The sequence below is a fragment of the Mycteria americana genome, chromosome 5 (genome assembly GCF_035582795.1).
Source record: "Mycteria americana isolate JAX WOST 10 ecotype Jacksonville Zoo and Gardens chromosome 5, USCA_MyAme_1.0, whole genome shotgun sequence".
NCBI lineage: Eukaryota > Metazoa > Chordata > Aves > Ciconiiformes > Ciconiidae > Mycteria > Mycteria americana.
The window spans coordinates 9,444,754-9,469,786 of record NC_134369.1 but is presented as its reverse complement, the minus strand read 5'-3'; the positions used below and the strand labels follow the sequence as shown (position 1 = coordinate 9,469,786).

Genomic DNA, 25,033 nt, shown 5'->3' with positions numbered 1-25,033 from the left:
CATCAGAAAAGATTATCTTAAAACTTGCCAGTGTATTGCTCTGTCTTAGCAATCCAGCAAACATTACTGAAAAACAAGAAAATTGGTCACTGAACTCCTGTAAATGTAAGATACGGTAAAATACACAGCAAGAGAGACAAGGCAGAAGGTAGCAGTTTTAACAACAAAACCACCAACCGCTCCATTCCCCCAGCTGGCAACGTACAAAGGCTGACTGCTCATGTGGAACGAGGTCTAATAATTTTGGGAGGACTTCTGAGGAATATAGAAGTATATTAATATTGCCCTAATTTAAAAGGGAAGTAATAAATTGAAAGGCCAAATTTAAAATTACTGAGAGATGCCAGTGTGATAATTAAAGAAACCGGAAGAAAACAGAGATCTTGAAGAGATGCCAAGCAATAGCCGTGCTGTTATAAAAGAACCTGTATTAGGATCGGTTTGTTGCTATCAACAAAAATAGACTTTCAAGTAACAAAATCACAGTAGAATTTAACATTGGTAAAGTTCTATGTAGGCCTTCAGATTTTTTTTTCTACTTACTGAAATTCAAATCCAGGTATCAGAATGTCAGCCTTATATTTAATTCAATGTACACATTTCTTTGAATGGACATGATTTTAAATTGTCTTTAATATATTTTACTCAGTGTGATTTTTCTTTTTTCTTTCTATTTTTAAAGAGGACAATAATACAAGAGTTTTGTTTGAACGTGTTTTAACTTCAGGGAGCCTTCCACCTGAGAAATCTGGGTACGTCTGCAAAAGCAGTTTCACTACACTGAAAAAAGATACATAACCCCTTTCAACTACAAACATCCCCAAGAAATGAGAAAAATGAACAGCAGGACAAAATTAGGTGCAGATGTTCCTTTCCCTCTTCATACTGTCTAAAACAGCAACAACTGTGACAGATTTGTGAAAGTCCCTATCCCACTTGCAGTGAAATTCATTAATTTATTGACTTTAAGACCTCATTGATGCAGGGTTGTTGAGGATAGAGTGCAAAATCCTCCTGTGCAGTAAGGATTCAATGGTTTGAGCAGGTGTGGCGTGGCTAATGACATGTATCGCTCACCAGATAGATGCTTTAGATAAATGGAGAAGAGGGAGTTGAGAACATCTCTCGGGAGCGTTATGTTAGAGAAGGTGAGTCAGGAATTTATTGAGGAGAATGCTGAACAACTCCCAGCCAACCGAAAATAAAACAGGGAAAGAACCAGAAAATACTTGGATTAACCACTCACCGCCACGTTTTCATTACTACTTTTTAAATTTATTTCTCTGAAAAAATGCTTACCAAACCCTTTGCAGTCCAAGTGTTCACCGCTATTATTCTGGTAGACATAGGCATGAAAACTAAGAAATCAAACATCGCACTGCTGTGCACATTCATTCTGCACTTTAATGCTGATCTTTTGTGAGAAATATTTTTATGACCATTTTAAAAGTGAGAAAAACCAAGAATTTAAAAGCTGAATCTTCTTCAAAGGTGAACTCCAAAGCTAAAATGAAAGTTGAATCAAGTCCAGAAATACGGTCAGATGTTGCTTAAGTTATATATGAGATTTTCCACAAAGAAATAAGCAGTAACTCTCTATATTTTTTGGGCTATGTAAAATTCTGAAGTGCTGCCTATTGTGTTATAGGGTATTGCTCTTGCCTGCTAGAATCTACTAGTCTATGCAGATGAAGTAAATCATAATCTATGTTGAAAAGGCCTTCACATGTCATGATCAGAGTGAAATTCTGTGTAGCGGGATGAGTAAAGTCTATTTGTGCATCTTACATTGATGATAAAAGCTTACCTCAAATGCTGAAGTCATTTACACCAGTAATCCTTTCCTTTCCATAACAAAGTCCTTTACGATCCACTAGATTGAAAGCTTTTACAGAGATAGATAAGGCGCTGGGAAGGTAATGCATGTTATAGATGCATCTAAAAGTAAATAATAGAAATGGTCATGTGTTCCCAGATTACCTCCTTTGAATCTCTCCTCTCATGTGTTTTTTAATTGGGTCATGATCAGTAAATCTTTCTCCTTCAGCAACTGTCTATTTATCTGTTCTTTTATAGGGAAATCTGGGCTCGGTTTTTAGCTTTTGAAAGTAACATTGGTGATCTAGCTAGTATTCTGAAAGTTGAAAAACGGAGGTTTACGGCATTCAAGGAAGAATATGAGGGTAAAGAAACAGCTCTGCTGGTAGACAGGTATAAGTTCATGGATTTGTACCCTTGCTCTGCTAGCGAACTGAAGGCCCTTGGTTATAAGGTAAGTGGATAAGAACACTTAATTTTACTGTTATTCTTTTCAGTCCTAGCAAACTTCAGCAATTCCTTGTTTAGGACTTTTTTTTTTTTTTTCCCCTTGATAGAAAAGCAGGTAAAACAGGCCTGGTGTGCCTCCTCCTTGTTGTCTTGTTGGGCAGCAAAGTGCTGGCATTGTGGGCCAAGGGCAGAAAGGAACAAGGACCATGACTAACAGATGCAACTTCATGTATTCATATTTACCTCTCATCTTCCCATGGAAAGGTCGATGTGTTAATGCCGTCGCCACTCAGCTACAGGCCTCCACTTCAGACTTAACCCTGAGCTCCTTCAGAAACCAGAATTCTTTTGGAAGTTTGTAGAATCAGGTCATCTGTATGAGACATCACTGGCTGCTCTTCCGCTCCAGCTGGCAAAACTCTGCTCACTTCATTGAGAACCATATCAAAACAAACATACTGCAGTCCCAATGATTGCTGCAAATGGCTGAGGAGAATTATCTGTAGAGATCAGTGGCTGCCTGCTTTTTTTCAGTTGTTTATTATGGCTAAAGTGCTTTGGTGCTGCTAATGTAAAGTCCAGGCCAGACACCTGTATCTGGTGGTCTCCCGTCTCATTTCTGACCACGTGTATTTTAACTACTATTTTAGTCGTGTGGAAGGCCACAACTCTTTGGCAAACCATTAGAACAGAGTAAAATGTTGGGGGTTTTTCTGGGGGGGGGGGGGGGGGTTAAGCATGATGTAAAATAGGCTTCCAGAGAAGCAGAAACAGCTCTGTTGGAGGAACTGCTGTTTCCCATTTGAATGAACAGGAAGAGAGCCTTCATGTCTCGAAAATAATGCCTCAACTTCCATTTATTTTTTACACAGAAAAGTAATTTTTGAAAAATACAGAAGTCATCAAAGTTAGCAAAGCAGCTGAACTGTTGGTCTTCACACAGTTGTAAAATCATGTGATAGGTGGAAGTAAGGGTCACATTGAGCCACTGAATACCTTTCTTTTAACGCAATCGGCATAAAGTTATTTTGAAGTTACAGGTGTGCTTACAAATGCATGCGAGGTGGTGCGTACCTAAGATGATTCAGCCCTTGGGCTGATTTCTGTTGCTTGTAACATGCCAAAATATAATCCTGTTTGAACTGATGCTTTGCATGCCTGCTGACTGCCTTATGCTTGATTTCTTTTCCAGCTAAAGCAATCTAGGGAATGAAATGAGGGAGAAATGATAGTTGTGAAGGCCTAGTGGTCTGCACCTGTTCACCTAAATCTTTTTAACCTAAAAGAAGGAGCCACTCAAAAATGACAAATACAGTCCCATTCAGTAACAAAAACAAGTGTTTCCACTCCCAGCTGGGACACTGTAGGACTAAAGTGGTTGATGAAAACATGCAAGTTTTGCCCAGATGGTCTTCCAAGAGGACATCTGAAATTATAATGATGACAAAGTGAGAATAAGCGACTGGTCTAGAGAGATGTTTTGTTCTGTAATTTCAGCAAGTAATGTGATCCTGCCAAGTTCAGTGCTCTCTAATTGGCTTTCGCAGGATGTCTCTCGTGCCAAGCTGGCAGCTATAATTCCAGACCCTGTGGTTGCACCTTCCATCGTGCCTGTTCTCAAAGATGAAGTAGACAGAAAACCTGAATATCCAAAACCGGACACTCAACAAATGATTCCATTTCAGCCAAGGCACTTAGCACGTAAGTCAGACGTTCTGTTGGAAGTGGTTGTATTTCACCTGGTGGCAAGTTATTAACCTGTGTGTTTAGCAAACCTAATCACAGAGACTTTGCTGGTCATCTAAACATGTACTTAAATTTTAGGCTGTTATTTAATTGGATTGCTAAAGGCATATATATTTTACTTAATACTAAGGTCGCATGGAAATAAGTACAAGTAGTTTGGGGTCTGGTAAGCGGTAATAAGCTGTTACACACACTGCTCATAGACTTCACTGACTAAACAATATGTAATTAGTAGAGGCAAAAGTGACAGGGTAGTAATTATTTGCATCAAATAATAATGCTGCAAAAGCAGTTCAAGTCTAGTTGTCTTGCACTGGCTTCATACAGTTTGTCTTCCCACAGCTCCAGGTTTACATCCCGTCCCAGGTGGTGTATTTCCTGTTCCACCAGCAGCTGTAGTTCTCATGAAGCTCCTGCCACCTCCTGTTTGTTTTCAGGTTTGTTTTAATGAATTCTGAAAACTTCAAAAAGTTGTTCAAGAGATTCTGTTTTGACAGAACCGCAGTGTGTAGCACTCTATTGAAAACAATCTTCTAAACTTCTTTTTATTTTGGTAACAAATCAGGGTCCCTTTGTTCAAGTGGATGAGCTCATGGAGATATTTAGAAGATGCAAACTACCAGACAGTAAGTTATTTGTTCACTCTGGAGTCTGTGATAGTGCTGCATATGACTTTGTTTTACATATGGATAGTGCTGTCTAAAATCCAGACCTCATTTACAGATGTGTAATTATTATTTAAGAGTATACTGTTGAATCAGCTGCCTTTGTAGGTTGGAATCTACCTAGAGATGTTTGTACATTTAACTGGGGGGAGATCAACAAAAAAATCAAAAAGCTGAAAATCACCAGCTGCTACTTTAATAACATTTTGGTGGTAACCATTAAAAGAAAGAAATGAAGATTTTCAGAATATCCTTTAAAAGAAGCAAGGCGTTATTTCTAGCAGCTTTGTATCTGTAACATTAAATTACACATTTGCAGTATGGTAAGTTCATTGGTAGGCATAACTCTGAATGCGCATTGTTGCAGTGCTTGAGAAGAATTCAAGAGCAGTGTTTTCTGAGCTCCTACAAAGAAGGTAGAGTTCTGAAATACAAAAACAGGACAGAGCCATACTCCAGGCTTCATGTAAAGTACGGCAGATGATAATATGCTACTTTTCATCCCCTCTGTTAGTTGAAGGAGCAAATGATCAGAGAAAGCAAGCTAGGATTTAATTTCTTTTAGAGTGAAAATAAAACATGTTTAAATTACACATGGTATTTTTGAAGCTTTCTCTGTTGATAAGCAGAAACGGACTTGCTATGCATACTTTCTGATGAATCGCGAACTAGCTATAGTGTTTCCCCAATAGGCTTTCCAGGTTTATTAAGCTTGCACATGACCTCAATACTTGTGTAAAGGGAGGTCTCAAGCTGAAGCAGCAGCATTACTTTATAATTAGTGTTTGCCATAGCTCGGAGTAGCTTTAGACAGTCGAGACTTAATTCTTAACATTTGTAGGAGAATAGGGTAGGAAAATGTCTCATGTTCCAGAAATCTCCACAACATATCTATCTTGGTGTCCCTGTTTGCATGCTTATTTCTAATCGGGGAATTTAGTTTCACAAACTAAATTAATCTTTTTCTCTTTCTAAAGCTGTTGATGAAGCTGTACGAATAATTACCGGAGGCCTACCTGAAATAGCTGTGGAAGGCAATGGACCTGTGGAAAATAACGCTATGCTCAATAAGGCTGTTAAGAGACCACATGAAGATTCTGACGACGACGAGGAGAAAGGATCTGTAGTTCCCCCTGTACATGACATTTACAGAGCACGACAGCAAAAGAGAATCCGGTGAAAAAAGTTTGGAGTTCTACTGTGATAGACAAAGACTTGCATTGAGTCCATCAGTCTCTTAAAAGTCAAGCATTTAAAAGGGACAGCTGCAAACAAACAAAAAAAAATCTTGAAAATGGTTTTGTTACTGTGGTGCCTCTTCTCCCGTATGGTTCTTGATCCAAAAACAGCCAGAACAACCTTAGAATGTGCTCTGAACAAACCTAGGTTTTCTAAACCAAGAGTGCAAAATGTCAAAACTGCATTTTGTCTTCAAGGGTGTTCACATCTACCACTTGAAATCTTGTGGGTTTTCAACAGTTTTATTTTAAAAACTGGATGGCTTATACTTGTGAAGCATTTTTAATTCACATTTTCTGGAAAAGAGTTGTTCTCAGTTTGTTCATGTAGTGTCCTGCCTTATTGTTCGTTTTTATTTATGGCAGAATGTATGGAATCTGTTTTGTAGTTGAAAATGGAAAAAAACATTCCTTTAAAATAAAAGGATATCCATAACATCATGCCTCATTCTGGTTTTATTCAAAGACAACAAGTTACTTTTTAAATATTACTCAGCCACTTCAAAAGCGATGTTAATAAGACCATCACAGGAAATTGATCAGAGCATACATGTTAGAATTAGCTTTTTTTCCATTTTTTCTAGAGGATACAGTATACTTTTGCTTTTAATTCCATGACTGTTTAAAGAAGACAGCATTGTAAGACAAACTCGGTACATATTTCTAACGTGGATTGTCCAGGAGTACTAGCTAACACAATCTGTTCCTGGATAACTGCATTGGTCTTCCACTTAATGTACAAAGCTCAATGTTAATATATTAGCTACATAGTTTAACCTGTTAATTTCAAAAAAGCTAACAAAAACACTACATGAACTTCCGAAGCAGTTTCTATGCATACTTTAGATTTTAACTTGCAATTGACTATTCAGAATTGCACTCTGGTAAGACCATAAGAACCCCCGTGGACTACAGGAAACTCAGATACTCGGACAAGTTGAAAAACATTCCCACCACCAGCAGTGCAGGTGACTGTAGGTCAGCGCTCCTGTCTACCAGACTGAAAGGTGAAACAGCATGTGTATAACCATATAAATGTTCACATGGAGGTAGGGTTTGGCCTCAGCAATCCTAGAATTTCTTTTTTGCTTTGCCACTTAATCGTATCTCCCTATTTCTTTTAAAGAGGATGTAGAGAAACTGTTTGTCAACTACTATCATTACAAAAACAACCTGGGAAAATCACTAACGCCCTTTGCGCTTGTGGGCATTTATTACAGTCCCTTTAGAGCTTTACTGTTGAAAGGCCTACAACACCCACCCACGGAGGCACTTGTTCCCACTGCGTGTGAGATGGGAGCCAGATGTGGGTACTGCACTTTTTTCTACACGAAGCCTTAGGATCAAACCCCTACTGCGAGGAGAGATGGGACTTGCTGTTATCGACCCTGCGAGCAACACGCGTGCACTAGCAGCAGCACAATCCGTGCTTTGATGTCAGAGTAAGCAGGAGTTGGCCGTCATGGCCATCTGGACCGTGAATTCCCGAACTGGGAGCAGCCATCTCCTAGATTAAGCAAGTACAATTTTATCTATTGCTAATGCAGTCCCATTCATTCTGGCATCAGTCACATACTTTTCAAAGCCTTTTCTAAGTATGTTGTTTCACCATGATGTTGTTCCTCCCCACATCCTTGAGATCATCCCCTGCAGCATCTAAATTTTTGTAGTATGCATAATTCACAGGGGCCTTTAAAGGCAGCTTCTAGGCAATACTAAAATATAAAATAACCGCAGCAATTTATAACTTCTGCAACTCTCATTTAACGAAAACAGCTTTGGCTTGGTTATTTATTTTTTTTACATCTCTAGCAATAATGTTTCTGGTAGCTCTTTTGTTACGCAGACTACTGAATTAATTTTTTGGAGCTGCAGAGCTATAGGCTGTATTTTGAGATGGATCCTGCACTAATAACAAAGTACAGTAAGCAGATGCAGCAATCTTGAAGACCTCTGTAGTATCCTTTGCTGATTCAAACGATGAAATAGACCACACCAAAAACCTACTCAGAACTTTTTTTTCTGGCTAACCAACCTACTCATTTTTGAGTTATGAAAGAAAGATTCAGAGACAGACATCCATTTTACTGTCTGAGTACATTTAGCCAAGAGAAAAATCACTTGTCTGAGCTGGTGATCTCTTACAGGGTTTTGGTGGGTTTTTTTCCCTTGGGGAAGGGGGTTTGTAATGAATGAGAAAAGATTTGTTTTATAGTTGCATAGGCTAATAGAGAATAAAAGGTCTTTCTTACCCCACCTTCCTCCAAACTCAAAGTTAGTGCAGCTATATCCACGCTGACATTTAAAGGAAAACTGGAAAGGGAAGCATAAACACCGATTCATAAATCAAGTGCTTCCTTCTAGAAGTTCTGTTATTTTGGCTGACTAGTTGATTAAGAAAATGAACCTGGATGTCAGCAATCAAAGGGCCCTTTTATTTATTTATTTTACATAACTTGTTGGGGTTTTTTTTATAGAAGACAACACATTCCATTTTGGATAGTCTAGTACTTGGGACACTTACTGTTTATAACTATGAACTTTGCTTTCATAAAATCATCAAATTTTGATTACTGTACTACAGCGTTATGCTCAACTAGAGGAAAATTTCAAATGTACTTACCTCCTAGCTGAGTTTGAAATTGCAACAAGGCTGTAAGATCATGGAGCTCTTCTGTGAACACTCATCTGTACAACATGTAGCTAATTAAATTCAAGACCTACAAATATTTTAAGTTTCAAGAACACCTCTACAAAATGAAAAAAATCTTCTACTGAAAATATTCCCTGTATATTCAAACTAACATTAAATCATTCACTTCTCACAGTACATTAAAATCACTTATACTTCCGATAGTGCTCTGCACTTCCTGGATATTTTTGAAGACATGATTGAATATGCAACCATCTCCAGTTGTAGTTTTAAAAAACGAGTAAAATTTTCAGCCTAAAGTTTCACACACTTTAAATCCACCTTCTGAAAATGACAAAGATTTACTTTAAAATTAGTATTTCACATAAAAAGGAGTAAACTACTAGCAAAAAAAAGGTAAGAAATGCCACTTTTATCAAAACATTTTAGCTCTGCCCTTCTGAAGTCTTTACAAGAGATAAATACAGCTGCAATCTATAAGATTGCCACCTTTGTAAGTACTGTACATAGCAGAGGACAGTTACCCAATAACCAGAAAATTTGCTAAAAAAATATGTTTTGTAACATCTGCAGGTAAACAGCAAAAAATGCTATTAAAAATGCAGTAAAATGCAGAAAAAACTAGTAGCCTACCATACTAACCATAATGTTACAATAAAGTGCTGTTTGGCTTTGTTTTTTGCCTGTTAAAGTTTCTCTTACCTAGAATTCTAGCTTTCTTCTTAAGTCTGTAAAGTAAGATTTTTTTAAAGCCAAATCACCCCTTCTGGGAAGGACCATTGCTAATCTGCTCTGGATTAATTAAACTAAATTCACGGTAAATTAGAGTAAAATGCCCTAAAATGAGCCACTTACTTACTTAAATACAAAGTTTGGTTCTTAGACTTGTCCTACCTAGCATCAGCTCAAAAATCTAAAAATTGCAGCCAGAAAACTACCAAGACATCCCCCCCCAGGTTGCATACTTACATTAAAAATGCATCTCTCTCTCATCATTTACTTCAGAACCCCTTTTGCATCTCATGTATTTTCCTCATCAATCATCACTAGCGAATTAAAAGGAACCAGTATTTACATGGAAAGCTGTTTTCCTAAACAAATATCGGTGCAATTTTTTAAAATAGCTGACAATACCATATTGGTAGCATACAAACTGGTTTTATGATTCTTCTGACTTCCCTACAAGTTGGGATTCTTCCTTAGTCAGTATTTTGCCAAGGACTGCATCATAGTAAGGGCTGAAGACCATTTTGTTGTAGTTGACAAGACGAACATACTTGACAGCAATCTCTTCCAGCTCTCTTTGAATAGGGCCTAATCCTCCAGGAATAGCAGGTAATGATTTCTGGTGACTAGATGCAAGATAATTCTCCAGAAACTTTTCAATTCGAGAATCTGGAAAAATTGGACCAAGGGTTTTGGTTTGTTTTCAAAAGAGACAGTCAATTAGAAATAGCGTGATCTCATGTAAAATACAGAAAGCCTGAACATAGTAAACAAGTAGCTGAAACATTAAATGACGTGCCATGCATGACGTGCCACCAACAGTTTTACAAAGGCAGACGAGTGGCCACTTGAGAACGGAGCATTTTTGTCAAAGCATACCTATTAGCTTGCATATGGTGTTATCCGGACTGGCCACTGCTTGGATTTGTCCTTTAAGTCCAGTTTCTCTCTCAGCTGAGAGTGGTGTAAACCCATGCTGGGAAAGGCAGCTGTTAACTTCAGCACACACCTTCTCACCGATGGTAGCCAAAGATTCCTGCAGGTTAAAGGAGCTAGAGAATGTGGAGTAGGGGATTATTTAGCTATATTAGTTATTCACTATTTTCCCACCTTTTAAAAATAAACTGTGAGCGTTTAAAAATAATTAAAAATAAACTGGCCCAAACTGTGAGCATGGTTAGCTGCTTGCACTCTCATGTGCCAACCAGGCATCATGAAAAACATACTCTGAAAACAGGAGCACGTACATACCAGAAAAGAACAGAGCAAGAGAAGACAGTACTGTCTGAGTAAGCTGTATAAAAATTGTCAGCCTGGGCTCATAAAAAGCCCTCGTCGCTTCCTCTATGTGTGCTGCAGTCCACAGCCAGAGAGAGGCTTAAACTGATTATTGACTGGGGTGAAAACAGAACTACACCTGCCTCTGTGTGACTAGGATTATTCAGTACTCACGGAAGATGCATTCCTGTCAGCAGCACCTTGACAATGGTTTTGATTTTCTCAGCAAATCCAGGCATATCCACGAGTGCCGAGCCTGCTGCACTGAACGTGACCAGAAGGACGGTCCCAGTCAAGAGGAGCTGCTCCAGCTCCAGCTGTATTTCCTGAAAGCGGGTCTGGTCCATTAGCACTGTCTGCAAAGAATGAGGAAGCCAGCACAGAATCAAGTCAGAATGGTGGGCTGTGAAGTGACATTGTGATGCCTACTTATTCACGGCAGTGAAGATAAGACAAAGACACAGAAAAGAGCAACACGTGCTCAGCAGGCAAGTAACAGGAACAAAATGAAAAGAACTCCTCTTTTCCAACTAAGTAAGTTTCAATACTGAAAAAGTACCACCTATTAGAAGAGCCACAAGAGCTCTCAATCAAGAGATAAATGTTTTAGTACTGTACTTGCTGCAAGGCTACAAATCCAAACAGCTTCTGTTATATCGCAGAAACAGAAAAGTAGAACAAGCACAGAAATCAATTTTTCTGTCAAATACCTACTTCTGGAAAAGGCCTGTTTACATGATCCCACTTTAGGAGCTTCAGATAGGCCTGATTTTGTACAGCAGTGGGGCACAAGGCAGAAGCTCCACCAGTGGCACCATCACCACTACAGTGGGGAGGCAACATTTTAGATCTCAGCTTTGCAAGATCATCTGCTGCTTCTTGCAACCACCTTGTGACAAGGTCTAAAGAATCTGGAAGAGCAGGGGAAAAAAAAAAATCTTGTTAAGAAAATTCTTTTTCAAAGTTAGGTTTTTCCACCAATAATTTCCAAATAATCCCAGTGGTTACTAATACCCGTGATATCAGTTATTGACATGCATTTCATTTATTGCATTAAGCAGAACATCTAAAATAAAATTAAAACCACACAGCTACAGGAAATCGGAGGTGAGATGCTGCTAGCTAATTATGCCCTACACTGTATTGAAATGGAACTAACTCCAGTGTACTAAGTGGAGAACTGTTGTTCCGGCAGATTTTTTCAAACCACAGTTTTGGGACACAAGCTGTCATTTACCATATGAATTCTAGAACTTACAAAAAAATCTGATTTCTTTTCATGATCTACAAGCAAAAACACACAGTTTACTGGGAGGTCAGAGGGGAAGAAAGAAAGGAACAAAGTCATACTTGGCTGTTTCTCAAGAAACTCCTGAAACTTCTTTCTTTCATATTCAGCAGACTGCTGCATTAATTTTGGCCTAATACTACTGACAGCGAAGTTTGCCATATCCATTTTCATTAGGTCTAATACAGAGAAAATTGCTCTAAACAAACAAACAGAAAAAGTTATTCAAGGCTGCAGATGTTTAAGAGGTACTATTTACAAGATTTATTACAGATTGTCTAAAGAAAGAGCAAAAACATGCATGGGAAACATTAACAGGGTGCTTAACAACTTAAGAGTATGAGACAGAGAGAAAGCTTCAGCAAGCCATGTACATGCATGCATGTGCCTCTTCCAAGTAGGAAATAAAACCTGCTCTCCTGTAAAAAAGCCTCCATGGAATTAACTTTACTAGCTCTGTAGATTATATTTCCCAGGATGTGCAATATCGTACGTTGAATACATAAAAAGACATCTGGATTTCCAAGCTTGCATACTATCTCTGTTGGCAGCCTATAAAGCCAGCCTCAGTGGGAAGTGAATAATCAGACCCAAGGGGAAAAAAAAAGAAAAGAACTCAAAGAAAACCACCTTAATTTCAAAGCAACCTAATTTCTGCTGGCAATATTTCTGTCAAGTCAATCCTGAACTCCTGGAAGCTTCTCAAATTAGAAAACAACAAGGTTAATGACATTTCTTCTAACTATTGAGACCTGGAGCTGTTCAACTGAGAACATGGTGACAAAGCAGAAGCCTCTGTGCTCCCAGAGGTGGTATGTACACTCCCTTTAGAACTGAAAGGGTATTATACAGGGAGTGGGGTGGGGTTAAAGAGAGCTCAAACTGGGGAGAAAGGAAGAACTGGTTGGAGAACAATAATACCTTTTTCCTACGCTCCTGCTTGCTTTTTCCCCCCCTTCTGCTGTCAATACTAAATTCCAATACAAACTGACCATTCACCTGCTATCTTAAGGCTTATATGTATTTGGCATTTAAGAAAATGTCCTTCAGTGACATGCAGGAGCCAGACAAATACTCCAATTCACCAGAACAAAGAGAATCCTTGTTAAAGACTTCTGGAGCATCTCTCCCCTTCACACACACACAACTGTATCCCTTGCCCTATTACTCTTTTTTTTCTACAAAGATTTGCAGGTTGCCCTGTTGGAACACACCCCCACACACACACTAGAATTATTTAAGGGACTCTCAACATGACTAATAAATACCATTTCAGTACCTGAACAGAGGAACTATTTCATTAATATCTTTCAGTTTCTTAATTTCTTCATCTCGAGCTGGAGCACAGAGAGTCCCCATCATCCCAATAACAAATTCAACCAACTTAGAAATGTCAAGGGCCCCATTCTCTGCCTCCTGTTTTATCAAATCCAGATCAAGAACTTCTGTAATCTGGCTTCTCAGTCTAGTATGACCAGGCAACAAGAAAGACAGGAGATTCTGCAATGGAAAGTTTTTAACAGTGTATTAGTTCTACATATCAAAGACTCCAAGGATCAAAACAGTTATTGCACCACTTTTTATTTAAACTAATTGCCCTTTACAAGTGGAATCTCTTTTTCTTCCTTTTTTTTTTTTTTTTTTAAACGAACTATTCACCAACTCCAAGTGTTTCACCTCATTCTGGATGATACTGAAGTTACTAAGTGATAAATACCCTGTAGTACAGATAGTACTTAAGACTATTGTACTTGGTTTTGTCAGCCCAGTGTTGGGGCATCTCACTGATTCTGTAACTAACATCACTGTCATAACATGAAGGAAGCTTGGAATTATGAAACTAGTATTACTTACCTTTTATTCATCTTACATGGTTTGGCATTTGTTTTTACATTCAAATTTCTCCTCTGGGGTTATACAACTTATATATGTTCACAGACAATGATATAGTAATGAAAAAGAGCAAGAGAGTGCTTTATGAAAGGCCAAACTTCAACCACTTTTGCCCATTCATATCAATGCAGCTACGCAAGTTCAATAAGTTACCTTGCTATCACATCATCTTACCTCTTTAATTTCTCCCAATAGTTTAATTGCGTGGTCATATGTCGGTGGATCTTCCTTTAGCTGAGCTTCCAGACAATCCCAGAAAGCTTTATGCACAATATCTCTTACTTTTTTTTCTAAGCTGTGGGTAAATATGGCCAGTTATTATAAGGTGTCTCTGCACCACCCTGCATAGATAACCTGCAGCTCCTGAAGAACAGCATGTAATAATATGAATATAATGTAATAATGAATATATGATGATTAACAGAGAAGAGATCTGTCATTTTAAGTTACTCAGAAAAGCAAGAAAAACTGGACACAGGATTTGGAATGGCTTATATCCTAATAAAGGGTTACACACAAGCAAAGGCAGCTACAAATTAAAATCCTTGAAAGTATCTATCATATGCTAAAGTAAACAACTGGAAGAAAAAAAAAAAGAAATCACAAAAATTACAGCTTGTCTTCAAAAGACCAGTACTCATGTTCCTTTCAAAAGCCTCACTAAGGAAATGCAATTCTACTAAGTAAAATTCATTAAGTAAACCTAACAGAAATGGAGTAACTTCCCTGACACAAAACCTTCTGCATTTCAACGCATACATATTGCAACCCAGATGAAGGCCCAGTTCAGTTTGTGTAAAAAAAATAAATGAATTCCACTGCTTCAGTACCAATTCCTAATTCAAAATACTGAAAGTTACTCCTCTTCAGCAGGCAGGCTCCTGTTCACACCAGGTTTAACTTCAAGACCAAAGAAAGAGGATGCTCACACATACACGGGCGCACACAAAGAATGCCCACAGCAAACACCAGATTCCCAAGGCTCTGCCTCCATGTGCAGCTGAGGTTCAGGCAGCGCCCAGGGGCACTTATGCCCTGGGGCCCTCCAAGACTAGCCAATACGTGCTCTACTGACAGTGCATGCAACTGCACATAGAGTCACAGCTGCTTCCCTCCAACCACTGTCTACATGTACATTCAAGCTGGGGGGCTCTCCAAGCTACACACACACACAAAACATTTAACCCAAGGAAGATTCCAGAGTCCCTCTTCAGGCAAAATCGGAAGGACTGCTCTTTCTTTTCTAGGTGGTAAATAGCTGTACACAAAACCCTCACAAAAGCCAAATACAGGGATCTTGTACTTAAGCAGGCCTGGGCCATCAGGAAGCCCGGGCACTCCTGAGCAAGGTGACCTCTGCAGTACATCTGTTTCTGTGATCAGGTGAAGAGATGCAAATCAGCCCCTCTGGTGAACAACTACAGCCACTGCTTGGCATCAGTGAGCAAAAGCATCCAATTTTCCAAAGTACAGCACAGGTCCCCAGCTCTTTCCCTCCTTTTTCTTTTTTTTTTTTTAAGGGGGTGGGGAAAGAAGAAAGGATAGAAAAAAGAAAACTTAATAACATCCTTCTTCCCTGAAAAATGGCAAGATCAATTTCATGGCACTGAGGCATACCAGAAAAGTTATCCACTATCACTGCACATTTTCACGTGAGAAGTCCACGTGAAGGAACACAGAGCAGAAGCAGACACTGAACAGAACAGCACTCTCTTAACTGTGGGACTGTAGATGAAGCATTTATTCTCAGCCCTCTGCCAAGCAGAAAATACCTGATGGAAGTTCCCCCAAAAGATGCTGGGACAGAGAAGATGCTGTAGAATGGGGAGAATGAGCTTTGCGTGTCTCAGGCATACTTTCCAAATGCTTGCTTCAGAGGCAGCATTTGTGCAGGCTAGAGACAAGTCCCAGTTCATGGGACCACACCTGAATTGCGTGCGACCTGCAAGTAAGGCAACAAAGGAGGACTGGACCACACTGCCTGGGTCTGTCTAACAGTCAAGGCAGACACTGAAAGATGGTGCTGAGAAGACAGATCAATTATTGCTTGAGCTCTAAAGTATATGAGTCTTCACGGACAAGAGAGATGTCTGTTGTCATGTGCTAGCTCAGTTAAATGTTGTTTGTCCTCAGCATTTAAGGAGGCCACAATTCCATTTCCTACCAACTCAGAGGCTGAGACAAGTGAACCAAGTATAGCAAAGACCCTCATCTGCTCCATTCAACCCTTACTCAAAGGCAATTCCTGCTGGGACCATGAGGGTCAGTGTATTTAATAGCACGAGCACATTTTCTTTGGTTACTATTGTTTAGTAGTCCACAGCCATTAATAAAACACCACTGGTATAATATACTGGTGTCAGAGCTGGAAAGACAGGAATAGTCCAGCTGAGAAGGGAAGATGAGACTGTTCCCATTACTGCCTTCTCAGTCAGGGACGATTCCAGTTCCAAGGAACATCCTCTCATTACTAACGCTAATGGGAACCACCGTCACCTTGTTTTGGTGATGGGCATCCGACCTTTTGTCTCAGTATGACCACTTCCTACAGAGGACAACCAATGCCAGTCTTCTAAGAGTCATCCATAGCATATTCTCCTGCAGCACCCATGAAGGTAATGTGCTCTGGGGTCTCTCAAATGTAGACACCTACAGACAACACTGGTTCCAATGTGGACCAAGTTTCTTCCATGAAATATGCACTCAGTTTTCACAAATTAACCCAGGAAACACACTGCCAGCCACATCTCTCTGTGTGTGAAAGAAAAAGGAACAGCAGATGAAGAATCTGTCGATAGGACTGGGTCAGCTACATGGGCCAATATGCGACCAGGCATCAGAACTGGGTCAGCTACACTGGCCAATACGTGACCAGACATCACAGCCTCTTCTGTTCTCCCTCTCCCCTCTCAGCAGGGGATAGAATTACTATAGGTCAGAAAGAGAAGGAAAGACTTCAAACTTAAAAGGAGAAAGGACTAACTTAATAAACCATAGGAATCTCTTCCCCAAAAATCCCTGGAGAAACAGATGTTAAGCTCAGAAAAAGCTAAAATGACCAGTTTCATCTTACTCCCACAGGCAGTGAAAGCTTAAAAGATGCTAAGAGCACTACCTGCATCTGCAGCTAGACTTGGGTATTCAAAAGACTGCAGTCACAGGCTCCTGGGACAAGGGGACGCTAACAGAAACCACACCACACTGGGATTCGCACCACACGTGCCCAAACAATTATTCCAAGAGGTTCAACTTTCATGCACATACATTTCTGAGGAAGCAGAACTGCATGCTTACATTCTTCTTATGCTCTTTCCTATCTCATGTCAGACACTGCCAGACAAGATACTAGCCAGAGCCTGTATCTGATCCACTAGAGCTGTTCTGCAGTTCTACAAATGCAAATCTAATTTACGTATCTGTTTGGTAACAATCTTACCTGTGTTCTGGTAATTCAGCTGGTTTTATCTGGAAGTCTCCATTAACAACAATTTCATGTGCTAATGCCATGTTGGTTACTCCCTTAGCTGTTTCCATGAGCTCTTCTATTGACACAGGCCGGGGAGGACTAGCTGCAACATAAATTAAACTGTCAGACAGTTACCTATAAAAAGTCTGTGGAAAAAAGTCTGCTAATACTTTTGGACCCTTTCCACCATCTTGCCAGTGCAAAGGGCCAAAAGACAGTATCATCTGAAGATTCTTCTCCTTTCCTTCCCTTCCTCTTCCCAGCTGGCAGATGACACAGGTTTGGAGTATTACAGGAAACAAAGGAGTGAACCCAAGTTGATATTCTGGGCTCAGTATGTCAATTGCTTCCAAGCTCCATCAAGTTATTTTAAAAAACAAAAACAAACCTCACACCCAAAACCCCACTTCTTTAGGATTGCTTAGTATAATCTTTCTCCATACTGTAGGAAGAAATCATTAAAAATAATAGTATTTTCACTGCACTATTTCCCAAATTATTGTGCAGATGTTGCCATTTCAATTTCATATTTTTCAAGGAACTGACTTCATCTCCAAAGCAGTCGGCAAACAAACCACCATTAACATTAAGCAATAATGTACTAGTAGCTAATTATTCTCACTACTTCCAGTGCAACTGGCACTTCTCCAAACTCTTTTTCCCCAGAGGCCATCATCCAAGTGACAAAGGACGTCAAGACCTAGTCCCAGCACCAATGCCTAAGACTTCTTCCTCTGGCAGGCATTTGGGGCTGACCAGGATGAACAAGCAGCTTCTCACTGGGCCCTGGGGCATAAAAGTGAGTAGGAGGAAGCACCAACCCTGAAAAAACAGGCCAGTTTTCATTAGGCAGGAGACAAAGGTAGTGACTGACTGTAGAAATCTAGAAGGTAGAAGAGGGACAGGGACAGTTTCAGGAAACTTAATTTGCTTCCTGGATGCAGTGGGAATTACAGCTTCTAGTTGTTCTGGACTACGCAACATCCTCCTGGGACATTACTGGCATTGCTGTAGTGCAGGAAGTGTCACAGCCCTAAAAACAAGTCAACATAAAGGCAGAGAAGGTGCCAAGGGTGTAGGCCATGCTGGTTAGGGGAGTAATCCCATCCCCACTGAAGCCAACTGAAACCTATTGCCACTGATTCTTTGTGGTGAAGATTCCTCCTAGCTGTGCTAGCATCAGGGCAAGCAGTGCACGTGGGTGCCCTGCAATGCCTTGCCAAAAGTCAGGAGAAGCACCACAGCTCTTCCCTGGTCCAGGTATTTGAGAAAAAGGAGAAGGCTAGATCATTAGTGTCCTCAGGTGAGACAGACAAGAATGGCAAGGTTCATCTCGGCTCCTCCAGAAAACACCTAGCAGAGCAGAAGGGGGGAAAAGAGCCACAACAGAATTGCCCTAATGGATCGATTCCTCTCTGTAGTTCATTCACTTCAGCTACAATCCGGGCATGGGAGTGACATACTAATTCTCAAAATGAAAGAAACCAACCAGGGATCCTCATAGGCTGGGTTCACTGAGATATGTTTTAGGCAAACTATCATGTCTGCCTCATTTGATAATCCAGTTTGATTGGACTTAAGCTAGTAACATAGAAAAGGTCCTTTAAAAGTAACTGTCCATCACTTGTCTGCCATTCAAAGCTGTTCCAAGTATATGCAGTATGGTTCCGATGTGCTAATTTTTCATTAATATCTTGCTCTTTTTGTGCAGCGCTCTTAAACCCTTATTTTCCTTCTGCTTGGAGCTTAAACTTGTGCAGTGACTCTGGGAACACAGCAAGGATTGATATTCTGAGAAGAACTAGCAGGACAACAAAGTTCACAGCTGAATGAGAGTGCTCTTGTCTGACTGCCAAATGACTTCACTCCAGCAGTGGATGCACTAAAAGCTAAGACTCTTTCATTTACCAAAGAATGCTCTTAAATCGTGTTACTTCATTCTCATATTATATCTGCTCCCTTACGAGAGGGGAGGGCTTGAGACCAATGACTTCTTTGTGGTACAATGCAGTGCAAGACTGTGCTATGCATTTTACTTTCACATGTTCATAGCCTCTCTCCATACAGACACCACGTTTCCTATCAGGCAACCAGCAAGATGCAAGAACATAAACTCCCTCAGAACATCTCCTTTGTGTAGCGTGACACTAAACACAACACTAAATCTCAAGTAATAATAAACACTATTAAAAAATAAAAAGAATGCAACAAATAAAATGTTACATGCTGAGACACTCTCTAAAGAAATTTGGAACTAGTTATCTGAGCAATTCCGCCTCTTTGAGTTGAATCCCTGGGACCAGAAAACTTCCCCTTGGTTTTATCTATAGATTTGCCAGAAATAATTGGTAGCCATATTGCATCCAGCTTCTCATGTTAAAAGCAGAATGACAAAGAAAAATATGCCCTAGGAATAAACTTAAAATATGCAGTCCTGCTTGACACTAGAAGTAGTATTAGGATTAAATACACAACTTTCCATCTGTATTGGGAGGGGGGTGACAGGACATTACTTTGTTGATAACAGCTTTCCTTGCCCTGCAGTAGAAACAGAGGCTGCAACAATCCAGAAGGTTCAGCTGATAATGCAAACAGCAGCAACAGTTTAGCTAGAATATACTGGAGTAGTGCTTATCCTTTCCGTGAGTGCAGACACACAAAGGTATCTAAGATACATGTGGCTCAGAGCAACACGGTTATTGTGAACAATTAAGTACTAAAACAAAATGGGGAGAAAGATGTTACAAACAGTTTCAGAGCAAGTGATCAGGAGTCACACAATATTTAATTGTAAAACAAACTTGCACAGAATGCTATAAAATGCCATGATTGTCTCCACCAAAAAAATTATAGAATTTACTTTTTTTTTTTTTAATAAAGCGGTTTTGCTTACACTTTGGTGTATCATCTCTGTGTGACCCTGGAGCACTCTGTCGTATTCTTTTTCTAATAGACTGATCCGGGTTGTCCAAACTCTCCTCTTGACCATCTTCCAAACCACTCAACTTTTCTTCACTTGAATGTGGCTTGTCAGGATTCTGAGACATTTTTAGCTGGTTCTCTTCAGAAAAAGAAAAAAAGATGAAAAAGGGAATGAATAAGCATTTTCTTACATGGCTGAATGGGAAAACATCACCAGGAGTTCTCCTGATTAAGAAAAAGTAAGAATAAAAGGAATCTTATGAGGAATTATAGGATGTCATTCCCATAATGGTAGGGGACCTGGACTCAATGACTCACTTCCCATCTTACACAAAATGGGATGCTTTCAACACAGCTACTATTTACTTAATCTGCATTCCTAGTAAGTTCTCAAAAATCTGAAACTGTTTCCTTGCCATAATGCATACAGATGAGAAAGAAAATTAAATATATTTTTCTTTCTTAGCATTGCTTATGAGAGCAGTGAAAAACACCTTCAGAATAGTACTACAAACATGTTTTACAAAAAGATTATGCCAAATGAGACATTTCCCCACTACATAATGATAAAGCTTTCTGAACATAATGTGTTCCTGAACTATGATCTGCCCCAACTGCTCAGAACTTAAAAGTTTTCACTCTGAGCCATCCAAATGCATTAAGAAGCAGGAAAAGGGCTAGAGATTAATTAATAGAAAATTCTACTCCCATATTTTCATTCCATGCAAGAGTCATGATTTATGCATAAAATATCAGGATTATTTTTTAAAAAACCATTAAGACAGTAAAGAACATAGTTATAGTCTTGAAAATATTAGTTTATTAAACATTAGATATTAAATAATATTTATATTACATCACAGATACCTGCAGTGTACCCAAAGTTAAACTGAAGAAATGATCATTAGAAAAGCATGTCTCACCATTCAGTATCTTCACTTATTTCATATTCAGATTTCCCTCTGAAGAACGTAATTTGCACATCTTACCATTGAAAACTCTCTATCGTACAGGAAGCTACTGTTCAGACTTCAATTTTACAAAGATCTATTAGAGAGCATATGATGTCTCTAACTCAATTAAATAACCTGGATGTTCTGTGAAGTGGGAAGTCAGGAAGAAGCTGCCTTACAAAAAAAAAAAAAAAAAAGCTCCTGGAAAAACAACAACTTCCTCTTTCACCTAGTATCCCACCATCCCCACTTTCAAAATTTGAAAGAAACAAGCTCTCAGCAAGAGATACAGCCTCCAGAGGCACCTCACAGCTACTAGGAAAAAATACTTGCAGCATCAAAGACTACCTACACTGAAGAGGATGCAGCATAAGCAAGCAACAGTGTAGAAATACAAAATGCAGCACTGAGATTTTTTTATTTTCATACAACAGCTGTAATAACTAACCCTACTCCATCAGTGCTTAAATTGATTGCACCAACGTGATTCCACAGGACAGCTGGAAAGATCAGTGCATGTAAGGAATGGTTTTGTTCTACAGCAATGACTCAGGATCATCGTCTTGCTAGATGCATGAGATACACAACAACACGCAACACTTGTCCACAGCACTGTGTGATTTCTATTTTAGAAAATAAAACAAAGCATAAAAAGCATGGGATAATTACATAAGAAAACTAACACATTGCTACAGGTATTGTTAGACCCACATATTAGCCCCCACCTCTAGCTGGAACAGAGTCACTGATGTGCCTGCCCCAAACGCTTGATCATCTCCCCGCCTTCACACACACAGACAATCCCAGCTGGGACGAGAAAGCAGTAGGCTGTGCAGAGCTGCAGTCATGTCGCCACCCTTTTAACTAAGGCAGAGATAGCCTCCAGCTAGGTGTAACGCCAGGCATCCAAACCAGCATGCAAGTGGGAAACCAGTGGGAAACCACTGGTGGGAAACCAGTGATGTGCTCCAAGAGAAGTGGATCTCCGGTCTAGCGGACAAAAGGTCTGTTACTGCAAACACTCTAGCAGCAAGAGGACGAGTAGCTCTGTTAATAAAGAAGCAGTTAATAGAGAAGATCACAGCAACAGTTGCAACAGAAATTATAAGATAGGACTGGTTAAACAGAGAAGGGAAAGGTGTTGTTGAATTTGGCTAGAATAAAAGCATTATCATAAAGGCTTCCACATTCATTCAACCAGACTAGACGGTTGTTCTTCCTACCCATTCTCTTCCACAAAGCATCCTCCTGAGGTCAAATCTGAAGCACAAAGATGACTCAACTAAGACCCACTTAGGCCTTTAATGCACATAACACTTCATAGTGCCTTGCAATCTCTCACTGCACTTTATCCTCACTACCCGTAGAAAAGTAGAGAAATATTACAATATATCTTACTTACAGAGAGGAAACTGAGGTGTGAGTTAAGTTGCTTGAAGACTTACAGAAGATAAATGACAGGGCCAAGACGATAATCAGTCTCATGATTACTAACCCCGGCTTTGCCCACCAGGCCATCATTCCTACCACACAGACTACATCCTAAAGTATGGCTTTCCATAAAATGGCAGATCAAGAGCTACAGTCTCAAAATGAACAATTTCATTTAAATACCATTTGTTAAAAAAAAGTCCTATTTCAGCTGTGGAAAGTGGGTACAAGAACTCCTGCGCCATTCTACTAAATGACTGTTCAGCAGATGAGGTAAACAGGCACACTTGCTGGTTTAGTTTTTAGTTTGCAGTAGTCTACCCTTTTCTGCTGGATTACTGCTATTATTTGCCAGAACACATCTAGAACAAATCCTCTTTCCACTGGGTAAATAAGCTCAACAATACCTCTTCCAAAAGCATGATCATCATCTTTCCTTTCACAGAAACAATTCTGATTCTTAATAGAACAAAGTCTACTTCTTGGCACTTTCCTTCAATTTATTTTTAATAAAAACAGATGCGCAAGAGAAAACCCAACAAATTAAAATTAAAACAAAATATTTTCCACAGGTTCTTTCCATCAAAGGTCCTCAAATCATCTAATGCACACCAGCATTAAATAAACTTCATTGTGCTCCTACGGAGTACACACAAGAGAGAAGCAGTCCCTCCTAACATCAAGCGTGGCCCCACTGCTCTGTACGAAATAAGACTCGACAATTCCCCTTACCTGCAGGCCAAACACACAAGCCCTGAAGGCTACCTTTCTTCAAGCTCCATTCCATTGCTGAACTCCCTCCTCTTCCCTCTGTTCACCTGCCACATCAAAACCTACTTTCCCTTGTAATCTACTAAAGGGCAAGCTACACCTCAGCTCTGCATGGTGAAGCTACAGCCTGTCCTCTGTCCCTCTTGCAAATTAAAAGGCATGCTTGTGAACTTCTACTATTATCCCTGTCTGCAACCTGTTCTGTGTAAGGCCCCAAAAGTCCCAGTCCATCAGCAGGGCCTACCAAAAGAGAGCATACAAGGTATCGAAACAAAAATACCATACCACATAGCAGCAATGTTACTGTTCCACCCCGTTGCTCCCCTGGGCACCAATTTTCCTGCAATGCTTTCACATGGGTTCAGAAGTTTCAGGGCGCTTTCCCAGCCGGGGTGGTGGCAGCAGCTCCAGGCCCAGATGCCACAGAGGCTCATAAATGGGCCACACGGAAAACGAGCCCCTGCAGCGCAGCCGGGGGGCTGTTTTTCCAGACACCAAACGGGCAAGGCACGGAGAGAAAACGGGATGCGACAGCCTCCTCCGGCCGGCACTGAATCCCAGCCGCCTTCCCCGGCAAACAGGTCGCGGAGGCAGGGCGGCCCGGGCCCGGGGCCGCAGGCAGCCCCCGCCGGCCCGAGAGCCCCCCGCCCGGAGCCGCGCCGGCGCCCGCTCCCAGCCCTGCCGGGCCCGGGGCCCTCCCCGCCGCCCCAGGCCCGCGGAGGCCCGGCGGCCTCCCAGCCCCCCACCTCCCCGCCGCCGCCGCCAGCCGCCTCGGGGCCCCGCCACCGCCTTACCGCCGCTCGGAGAAGGAGCCGCGGCCACCGGCTCTAACGGGGCGGACGCCCAGCCCCGGCTCCCTCCTGCCGGCCGGCGGTGCGAGGCTGGGCCGGAGGCGCAGCCCCAGCGCAGGGGCGGGCCGCAGCGGCTGCCAAGCGGCGCGGGAGCGGCTCCCCACGGCCCGGCCCGCCCCGCGCTGGGCCCCACCGCCTCTCCGCGCCGGGGCGGGGCGGGGCGAGGAGCCCCGCCGCCGCTCTCTGCATTTAGTGGGGGTTTTCCCCTCAAAGCGGGCCTAGAGGGGCGGGGACGGGGCACCGCTCTCCTCTGCACCAAGGGTGTAAGAATGACCCTCAATATTATGGCTCACCGCCGCTTTTTTTGGGGGGAGTAGGGGGTTTGCCTCCATGTAACTAAGCAAGGAGCAGCTCCCTACAGCACTCACGGCTGGGCCAGAGCAAGAGCTGCACCCCACTAGCCCCCACCTGGACCCTAACACAGACGAATAGGTCTATGCCACTATGCTTATTTACATTAAATCCACCCAGCAAGAGAAGGCACTGTTCTAGGGCAGGAGCAACCAGGGAAAGAAGCCACAGCTTTTCATTGCTGTCCTGCTAGGATAGATTGACTTACAGACACCTTATCCAGCTCACACCGCAACCATCAGTCCCTTCAGTCAAATCTTAGGTAGTGTTAGATGAGCTGTATCGAACCCATGTAGAGGAAAGGCCATGCTGGCCCTGCCTTGTACCCACTAGTGAACGCTCCCACACATCTCTCCTGCCTGGTTCTTCTCTGCAAACTGCTTTTCAGTAGCCTGCAAGCAAGCTTGGCACCAGAGCCAACTCAGTGACTCACACAGTGCAGCAATATCTGTAATTCAGAACTCGTACTCCAGCAGGCAATGCCCATAGGCAGGAACCCATTTTCAAGATAGAAATCTCATCCTCTTAACAGT

General features: G+C 41.1%; 2 protein-coding genes across 4 annotated transcripts in view; one reads left to right on the top strand and one right to left on the bottom strand.

Annotated features, from left to right (window-relative positions):
• Positions 1-6,358, top strand: part of CSTF3 (cleavage stimulation factor subunit 3) — a 53,860-nt gene extending 47,502 nt beyond the window's left edge. For all 3 annotated transcript variants that reach the window (XM_075502077.1, XM_075502076.1, XM_075502078.1), the window contains 6 exons: positions 683-752; positions 2,077-2,272; positions 3,816-3,969; positions 4,357-4,451; positions 4,580-4,640; positions 5,657-6,358. In XM_075502077.1, coding sequence (XP_075358192.1) covers positions 683-752; positions 2,077-2,272; positions 3,816-3,969; positions 4,357-4,451; positions 4,580-4,640; positions 5,657-5,859 — 779 coding nt within the window. In that variant the 3' untranslated portion in view covers positions 5,860-6,358. The remainder of the gene's footprint in view (positions 1-682; positions 753-2,076; positions 2,273-3,815; positions 3,970-4,356; positions 4,452-4,579; positions 4,641-5,656) is intronic.
• A 1,768-nt stretch (positions 6,359-8,126) lies between these two features.
• TCP11L1 (t-complex 11 like 1) lies at positions 8,127-24,255 on the bottom strand. The gene is made up of 10 exons (XM_075502079.1): positions 24,093-24,255; positions 20,115-20,282; positions 17,192-17,324; positions 13,930-14,050; positions 13,142-13,362; positions 11,925-12,061; positions 11,289-11,485; positions 10,749-10,930; positions 10,176-10,348; positions 8,127-9,965 (listed from the first exon to the last, which is right to left on the bottom strand). The coding sequence occupies exons 2-10, from the start codon at positions 20,266-20,268 to the stop codon at positions 9,730-9,732; spliced, it is 1,554 nt and encodes a 517-aa protein (XP_075358194.1). The 5' UTR covers positions 20,269-20,282; positions 24,093-24,255; the 3' UTR covers positions 8,127-9,729.
• Positions 24,256-25,033: the final 778 nt, after the last annotated feature.